Source organism: Micromesistius poutassou (genome assembly GCF_964030765.1).
Source record: "Micromesistius poutassou genome assembly, chromosome: 21".
Lineage (NCBI taxonomy): Eukaryota > Metazoa > Chordata > Actinopteri > Gadiformes > Gadidae > Micromesistius > Micromesistius poutassou.
Window position 1 is genome coordinate 10,091,331 of NC_140291.1, and position 10,000 is coordinate 10,101,330.

General features: G+C 49.5%; 1 protein-coding gene across 1 annotated transcript in view; it reads right to left on the minus strand.

Annotated features, from left to right (window-relative positions):
• Positions 1-6,255: 6,255 nt before the first annotated feature.
• The window catches only part of LOC311366825 (glutamate receptor ionotropic, NMDA 2C-like), a gene marked incomplete at both ends in the record, with an annotated part of 26,038 nt that continues 22,293 nt past the window's right edge, over positions 6,256-10,000 (minus strand). The window contains 2 exons of the mRNA XM_084485594.1: positions 6,256-7,896; positions 9,185-9,417. Coding sequence (XP_084341720.1) covers positions 6,256-7,896; positions 9,185-9,417 — 1,874 coding nt within the window. The remainder of the gene's footprint in view (positions 7,897-9,184; positions 9,418-10,000) is intronic.

Here is a 10,000-nt window from a genome sequence, read left to right on the forward strand (position 1 = left end):
GGAAGCAGTTTTTACAGCTCTAATGGCTTGTTTGCTCTTGACTGTCTTTCCGTCTTTAATTTAGTCCCCAGTGTTCTGTAGTTTGAAGGATGATGCATCCTTGTCTGTGTGTGTGCGTGTGTGTGTGTGTGGGAGGGGGGGGAGAAAGGGTGGGGTGGTGTGGATGAAACCAGTGGTGTTTTCATATGCACATCATAACTCAACATCAGGCTTATACACCTGCACACACACACACACACACACACACACACACACACACACACACACACACACACACACACACACACACACACACACACACACACACACACACACACACACACACACACACACACACGTGCCAACTAGCCAATGAGCTAGTGTTGTGAATCCTAATCACCTCATATGACCGCTTGTTACAACCCCAAATAGTATCCAGGGGGATCTGGGGAGTAACAAAGAATATTTTTAGGTTCTGGGGGACAAGGAGGAGACACAGACAGAGGTAACGGTAAGCAAAAAGGTTTATTGATGGGCCAAAGAACTAAGAACCACTTTCCCAAAAGAGGAAAGCACAAATCAAAAGAACTAACTCCAAACCAACCAAATACTCCACTACTCAGAACTACAACAACGGCACTCCGTCACTAGCTCCCACACACAAACAATTGTCAACTGCTTGATGGCACAAAAGGCCCTGTGCAGCTGTCTGCTCCCAGCTTATATAGCCCTCAGGTGAGCACAGGTGCACTACATTTCCTGATTGCCAGGGTTGCAATCAGAAAGGGGGGGGGGAAAGGTAATCTGGGGAGAGAACACAATGAAACACAAACACAACACAAACACAACACACTAGATCCGTAACACCGCTTCACTCACAAGACTTCCATAAAACATTCATTTTTATGAAGTACTGAATAATTGCCACTATGAGCCACACCTTCATCTTCATATTCATCTTCAGAACTGGTTCAAACCAGTGCTTCTCAGTCTGGTGGGTCGAGATCCATAATCGCATGGGCATTTTGGGTGGGTCGCAGAGTATTGCAAAACCGTAATCCATCGAAGAAGCCCATATAGTTTCATTGGCCTAAGATATCACTGAGTTTAGACCCAATGGCTGCAGTTTGTGTTGGCCCAATGATTGTAACTGTATATGAAGGCATTGTTGATTCCTGCAATATTGGTTTAGAATATTTGGGTTGTGACTTAATGACACATGAGGGTCCTGAGGCTAGACCAGTGGACAACCACTGGTTTTAAACCATATATGATTCTGCTCCAGAAAACCTGGGAAACATTATCTTTATTTATTCTATTTTGTTTAAGAATGCTTGATTCTGATTGGCTGGGAGGAGGGTATTAACCCGGCAGGTTGCCCGCTGACTTGTCGGTTGTACGTACGTTATTAAACTAGTGATCAGATGTGTGGTTGCTATAGAAACTAATTAGCTACAGCTGAGCTAACGTTATTCACCGTAGTTCTAAAGGGGACTACTTTTTGAGGGAGATGAACTCAAACAGAGTATACATTTAATAAGCATGCAATATGAATAAGAAAAAGCATAATTATTAAAGTATTTCAATTGTTTTATTATGTTGGCAAGCAAGAAGTAGAATAAACGGGATAATCACCTCAAGGCAGGGCAATAAATAGTTTGATATGCCTGGCTCGTGGAAGGTTACTGCCGTCGGTAAGCCGTCCACAAGCCGGGCATATCAAACTGTTTATTGCCCTGCCTCTCGGTGATTATCCCTTACTTATTACACGGCTCTTCTCAATGCTGTAGAATGCTCCGTTCACTTGCATGGGGCTTCCCGACTTCCGGCGGTCAATTATTTTTTTTATAATTGACCATTGCTAAGCATATAATGACCGCTGTCAAGGAAAGTGGATTTTTTGCCTTTGATTCATGTCTTTCGTATCACTCCGCAAGACCGCAAGTAGTCCGGTAACTTATCAACCCCAGCGTATTCGGTTGCTAAGCGACGTCAACATCTTTGGGGGACTATTTCTCTGCTGATGCTCAACACTACGAATGCTTGGCAAGTAGCCGTGTAATAAGCGGGATAATGTACAGAACGTCGCCGGTCATTATCGAAAATAAGCCCCTTCAGGGCGAAGCAAGTCACCTCCGCTTCGCGTCGGTGTCCTGTTCGCCCTGTCGGGGCTTATTTTCCCGATAATGACCAGTGTCCTATACATTATCCCTTACTTATTTTCTGTATTAGACGTAAACGCACCTTAATTAGGTAATTACCAAGCAATCTGCGGCCCTGCTCGGTTCTCGTTTGGCAGCAAAGGGCATCCGCAAGAAAAGCCCAATTAGCCCCTTCACTCGATCCAAGTGATGGAGTATCAGTGGTGCAGCGACGCAGAGGCTGGGGTTTTAGGTTGGGGGTTGTGCACCTCATTGCACCAGGAGGAAGCGAGGTAATGGAAAATCAAAGGAGATCTGTGCTCCCACAGATGTCGCCACACTACTGTATCGGTCATCTTGAGTGGGAGCAGGAGAGAGGGAGATACAACGTGGTCTCCACAGAACATCTACATGCTGAGTTACATCGCTCATGCATAAGTATTTCGACTTGCATATAGATGCATATGCTGTATAAAAATGAATGTGAGCATACATACATGCACACACATATAAACTCACACATACACACGCGCACACACAGATGCATGAAAAATACACACAGACACATGCACTCGCAGACACAGATACATATGACATAAACACACATACACGCACACACATGTACACCACTAATCCGCTTTAGAACAGGAAAGGGGTGATCAAAGGCTGCCAAGGTCAGATGGGGGGCTAGGAAACTGGCCAAACCACCTGTGAATGTGGAGAATAGGCCCATACAATGCAGCACTGCCTTGTCTGCCCCCTACTACTCATCCAGTGCAGCTCAAAGGAGCTTGCAGTGTCCAATAAAAATGCAAAGGACTGTGTAAAGAAATGGGAAACTGTCACACAACCAACCAGCTTCAAAGACTCGAAAAGAAGAAGATGAGGACTGCATGACATTTACCAAATTAACTCAGGGATGCCAAAGGGCTCTGAGAAGAGATCATGTCTACTGGGGCTCCCCGTCAGACTGTCAAAACTCCCAACAAAGTATTGTGTTTAGGGCAACATCTGCGCGCAGGTAGTGGCTTCAATCATCTCGTTAGGCTGGGCACTGGAGTGGCTCTCATCGAGCCGAATTTCTTTCTTTCTGTGATCCAATTAGGAAACCAAACTCCTCGTGGAGAGGAAGATGGAGGTGGGGATGCTAGGCGGGGTAGGTGGTGGTGGAGGTGGGGCGGAGGAGAGGGCCATGTACCTTAACCAGATGGGAGTCTGCAACCGATTAATCAGAAGACATGTGTCTCTGTAGTGGAGGGATGTTTTGGTTTAAAGGGGTGTTTTTTTTGCGATTAAAAAATATCTGCTTCGAACACAAGTCAACATCAGCGCTCTGCATTTGCGGGGGGAAAAAAAAGGCAAAAACAGGGAATCTGCAGAATGGGATGTTGGCGTAGCTACTTCTCCACCTACGGTTTGCTTTCTAAGGTAGTAGTAAACGTTTATGTTTAGCCCAGGTAAAGTAAAGTCTGTCCTGTCGACTGTGACGCTCTAATCGTTCATGGCTGAATGAACCAAACGAGCACAGCTCCACTGGGCGGGGCGGAGCCTCTCTCTGCTTTTAATTGTGTCAATGAGTGGGTGGTGTGGAGGAGGCTGCCACTGAGGATACTTAATTCCTTCAGGATGCGAGCGCAGGGAGCTGACCTCCATATGACAAGATCAGAGAGGAGGGCAGTTCCATCCCTATTCATTTCCCCATCACATCTCTTCAAAGTACTCACAGATATATGTATCTAGGTTCTGTTCTGTCCTGATTTCTCTCTCTCTCTCTCTCTCTCTCTTTACTCACCTCATACTTGCGCTTTATTCCATCAGATCTCTTTTTTATCTTTCCTTCGCTCACTGCCTCCCACACTCGATGCTGCCTTCGTTCCTTCCCTTCCTTTCCTTTCCTTCCTCACAAACTTTGCTTCCTTCCTTCAGAATTTTGGAATACATTTTTTTTCCTCCATTCGGTTGTCCAAGGTTACAGCAAAACATGTGTAAATAACATAAACAGGCACACGTCCACACACACATGCGGACACACACACACACACACACACACACACACACACAAACACACATATATATACACACACGTCTTCATAATTATCCCAAAAGCTCTTTAATGAGTCTAAGTGATTAATTACAGGGTGGATGGACCAAGTAATATAGATACTAGAATAGCTTTCAATTACCTCATTTAAATCTGATCATTAAAACAGTGAGAGTGGGATGAAGTGGAATGGAGAGGGGGGAGGGGAGAGAGAGGGGGAGAAAGAGATAAGAGAAGGGGAGGAGAGAGAGAGGTAGAGAGACGTAGTGGAAGAGATAAAAATGGGTGGAGGAGAGAGAGAGAGAGAGAGAGAGAGAGAGAGAGAGAGGTGGAGGGGAACGAGTGAAGTGGGCAGAGAAGAAAATAAAAAAACAGATCAAGTAAATGATAATTACAGACAGAATGACAGAGCTTATAGCATAATAACAAACATCTCGATACATCTTGGGTCCACCCCAAGCCATTCTTTTAACGAATAAAACCCGTGTCACAGTACTTCAACATGGTGAAAACGTAATCTCGTCATGAGTTATAGCACATGAAAGAGACCTGGCCTCAAAAACACATCTTCTATGTATATATCTATATATCTATATAGTATTTAGAATACAGTTTATTGTAAAAGCCCTATATGATCGGTGCTGCACTGTGGTAACAGAAACAGAAGCCCAGTAGAAAAAGAAAGACAGAGGGAGAGAGAGAGAGAGAGAGAGAGAGAGAGAGAGTGAGAGAGAGAGAGAGAGAGAGAGTGAGAGAGAGAGAGACAGAGAGACAGAGTGAGAGAGAGAGATAGAGATAGAGAGAGAGAGAGACACAGAGAGACAGAGTGAGAGAGAGAGACAAAGAGAAATAGAGAAAGATAGTCAATGAGAAAGAGCGAGAGAGAGAGAGAGAGAAAGAGAGAAAGCTATAGAGAGAGAGTGAGTAGTGAGTCTACAGCTGGTCAACATGATGTCCCCAAAACCATTTGACAGATTGTGTTCATATGGACTGCATACCCCCCCCGGGCCCCGCCCCTATCCTTCTAACCCCTAGCCCGCTCGCCACTCAACTCATCATCCTACTATAATACACACACTTCAACATTTCAAAACAAGGATCTCATTCCAAACAACAGCATCGCTCCCTTCCAGGATATATTTGCTTAAGGTTACGATTCATTTATATAGTAACGTGTTATACTTTTATACTTTATAATTTTTTTGCCACATTAGGAAGCAAATTTCGATTCGCTTTTTATGATATTTTCATACAAGAGGTTCATACAAGAGACTCTTCAAAAGTCGTGCCACACCAAATGCCTGGTCGCTCCCCTTTGCAAGGTTAGGTTGCTTCCCAGTACAGCCAGTGGTTCCTCTGGTCCACTGAGCACGTCTAGCTGTCGGATGTTTAAGTACACAGCAGCTTGCAGCTGAACGGGGAATTGTACAATCAAGAGTATTCAAGAGTAGCACAATCAAAGTGTGGTGAGCCTTTGATTCTTTTTCTAACCTCTGGTGGTCTCGTTTGGTGAGCCAACGTGGGCGGTGCTGTGGTGGTCGATCTCAGTGCATTGTTATTCTCTTCAGAAAAAGGTATCTCCCAGAATTCACCAGGAAAGCTGTCAATCAATCAGGCTAAGGGGGGGGAGATTTCGTAGAGGAAGATGCTCTCTCTGATTCCTAATTGTGAATATGTAACGTTTGACCCCTGGGACACTTTCTATGAACGTAACTAGCTGGAGGTGTGTTTTCTGGAATAAATGTTCCAGTTCGATTTTTGCTTTCTCTCTCCAAAACTAAAGTCTGTTGAACGCCACTCCTTCTTTCTTAGAATGTATACCTTAGGAAATTGACAAAAAATCTAGTTGGAAATGTCATTGAAATGAATACATTAAAATCTATAAATGAATCACAGGACCTATTGCTTTCAAAACCCCGACCACAATAGCCATTCAATCATCATACAAAAATACAACAATAAATAAAACCAATACGTTTTTGTTTCTTATATACCCATTGACATCACCTATGCTTGTCACAAGGTCCCTAGTTTCTACGTCACTTCACGGAAGTCCATCGTGTTCACCGCTGCCCCTGATTGGCCGACGCGGGGTCACACCTCTGACTCCAGACTGGACACCCTCCTCCAGGGCCTCTGCGCACAGGGACTCCCCTCGGGGGCCTGTCCCGGCGGCCCCGCCTCCAGTCCGCCCTGGGACCCCTGACACAGTCTGTAGGCGCCGTAGGCCCCGTACAAGCTGTCCTGGTACATCAGGGGCTGCTGGCTGCCGCACCGGCCCCCGCCGCAGGGGGCCAGCATCTGACACACCTGGCTGGGGCTGGGCTGGCCGCCCGGGGCCTGGGCGTGGGGCTGCAGGTCCAAGGGGCCGTGGTACAGGGGCAGCCCCGGGTACGAGTTCAGGTAGTGGGAGTACTGTCTGCTGAGCATGCTGGTGGCCCTGCGCACCATGCCCAGCCCCAGGCCGCCGGCGTGCCTCACCGCCTCCCCGTAGGTGGGCAGGTGGGTGGACTGCGTGTACCGCAGCCTCTGGCCCTTGCGGCCGGCGGGCCGGCGCTGGTCCTGCCGGATGTGGAGGTAGGTCTGGTTCCGCGGCAGACACACGCTGTTCCGCAGCGGGGCGGGGCTGTAGGCCTTGGAGGGCGCGGTGGCGGCGGCGGCGGCGGCGGCCAGGCCGCAGGGGAACAGGTCGGGCAGGACGGTCTGGCTGGACATGGACAGGGAGAGCGACGAGGGCGACTCGTCGTGCTGCCGGATGTGCTCGCCTCCCCAGGTGGCCTTGAGGAAGGAGGGGCGGCGTTGGCGGCGCCGGCCCCGCAGCACAAACTCCTCGGGGGGCCAGGAGCCGTAGTTCTCCACCTCGGGGCGGAACAGCTCCCCCGGGTAGAGGCAGTCCACGCTGGGGGCCGACAGGTGGTTGTCCAGCAGGTGGTTGGCCCTCAGCTCAGAGAGGTACACGGGGGGCTTGCCCCGTGGCTCCAGGTCCCTCAGCCTCCGGTGGTCCTCCCCCGGGTCCTCGCACTGGAAGCTCTTGGAGCGCCTCTTCCTCCTGGAGAAGCTGGCGTGGGGCGGCGGCTGGTCCTGGGCGGCCAGGGCGGGGGTCGGGTGGGAGGCGTAGATGTCGGGCAGCTGCAGCTCGGCGTAGGGGACGAAGGGGGAGCGGGGGTGGTCGTCCACGTACAGCCGGCCGGTGGTCGGGTAGGGGTACTGCTGATGGGGCAGCCGGCCGGTGGTCTGGTAGGGGTAGGGCTGATGGGGCGGCGGCGGGCGGTCCCCGGGCCCCCCCAGGTGGGGGCTGCTGAGGCTGGACACGGGAAGCGGCCTGTCGTAGAGGCAGGAAGCGGAGCGCGCCGGGAGGGTGTAGCGCAGCGGCGTGGGCCTCTGCTGCTTCAGAGAGGCGGCCAGGCGGCCGGGCGGGCTCGGCGGGCGGTGCTGGGCGAGGGGGGCGCAGCGGCTCTCGGCGACGTAGGCGAACCCCCCCGGGACCCCCGCGTCCCCCGCCGCCTGCATGGCCCGGAGCGGGGGCGGCAGCGGGCCGCCGTGGCGGCTCCAGTGCTCGATGGTCTTGGTGGCGTTGTCCAGGGAGCTCTCCACGTTGGCCGTGGACACCAGGTCCTTGGCGGTGCGCAGCATCTTCAGCACGTTGGCCTGGGCGTAGTTGGAGGTGAGGTCGGGGTTGGCCAGGCCCGGGGAGTGGCCCGGGTCCTCCACCCCGTTGCAGCAGCTGTAGATGCCCTGGGAGGGAAGGGAGGACGCAGGTGAGTGAAAAAACGACCACTCGTGGGGATGCTTTGACCGGTCTCAGGTCTCAGTGGGTGAAGGCATCCTCAGCCTGGGAGATGGAACCACCAACCCTGGCAGTGTTAATGCCTTGCTCCAGACAGGTTGGAGCTAGACAGGACCGCGGAAGATGAGAAAGAATACAAGAGGAGATGTAAGCATTAAAGTTGAAACGGTTGTTAGTCATGTGCCTCCCGGCCAAGTAAGATACAAGATCATGTTTATCATTTCGATGATTGGTTTTTTTTGTCCTACCCCAGAATTCCATTATTTGTTCCCTAGGCGATAGACTCTAGCGCCTAGGGAACTGAAATTATCCATAACCATCAAATTTGTGACTCCATAAACACCCTCACATACACACACACACACACACACACACACACACACACACACACACACACACACACACACACACACACACACACACACACACATCGGCTGTTGCGGCTCTCTGTGTACAGCGAGCCGATGGAGAACCCGACAAATTAAATTTGGCCTGTGGGACCCCCCATGAGGATTAAAGATCAGATTATCATTTAGTGGCTAATCTGATGAAACCCCTCACACACAAACTCACACACACACACACACACACACACACACACACACACACACACACACACACACACACACACACACACACACACACACACACACACACAGAGCCGCTGGTGTCATTGCGTTGAGAGGAGCAGGCTTTGGTCCATCTACACCAACAACCAGACTGCGGTTTAGGACCCTCTGGGTGTTGAGATTAAAAATCGAGATGCTTCCCAAAATAGAAGAATATACATTTTTCATGAGAAAGCAATATGTTGCAGAATATGCAAACAATCTCTCACTAATAGATGTGTTCATCCTACTCTCGCAATATATAAATATTTGAACAGTGTCTGTTACGGTTAAGAATAATGCTACATAATTATATGCAAACGTCGAACCATTAGCAGTAATTTGTTTTGCATGCCAGCTACGTATAGAGCAAAAAAAACATAATTACAGTGAATAGAAAACATGTAAAGCAATCAAATTGTCTCATTTGATGAGCATCTAACAACTACTCCATTGGTTTATTTAACACAAATGGACATTTTATCATGAATTTGAATTTGTCAGTGAATGAATTTGTCAGTGTTGTCTCTCTGCATGAATCTATGAGCCAATCAAATCCCTTCTTTATCCCGCTCAGACGTCTTCCAGACCTGTGGTCACACTTGCATGCGTCTTGTCCGTCGCTCACCCTACTGATGCCCAGCATGAAGTCCAGTTTGTGGGACTTGTGCAGGGAGTGGCGTAGCTTCCAGTAGAGCAGGTGCTCCCAGGCAAACACCAGCAGGCTGAGGCCCATGGCCACCAGCAGCATGTAGAAGACGCCCGCCATGTTATCTATGTCCAGCTTGCTGCTCATCACCTCGTTCTTCTCGTTCTGGCAGATGCCCGACAGCCACACCGTCTCCAGGCGCTGGGTGTCCCCTGGACAGACCCAAAGGGGGGGGGGGGGGGGGGGGATAAGAGTCATGGATGCATGGAGGGGTGTACGGTGATGCATGGATGCCGATGAAAGGATAGATGGATGGCGGGTGGGAGGGAGGGAGGGATGAATGAATACATGGATGAATGGATGAATGGATGGATAAATAGAAAGATAGATAGATGGATGGATGGATTTATTAATACACGGATGAATGGATGGATGAATAGACAGATAGATAGGTAGATAGATAGATTGATGGATGGATGTATGAACACATGAACGGATGATAGATGGATGATTGCATGGAAAGATGGATGAAGGAATGACTAGCGGATTAGACTCAACTTAAAAGATTCATGGAAATAGTATGTTGTAGTTGGCTAGACATTGGGTGTGAGCAGGACAAGGGAGAGAGAGTTGAACCCACACGTTTGAACTACTTCTTTAGGGAACTCAAGCTACAGTACATTTCTCCCATCTCCTCAGAGTCAGCTGTATCGGTCCCGTTGGCGTCCGCCCCGCCGTCCCTGTCACACCAGCGTGGGCCACAAAGTATGGCATCACACTCTTACGACAGCGTGA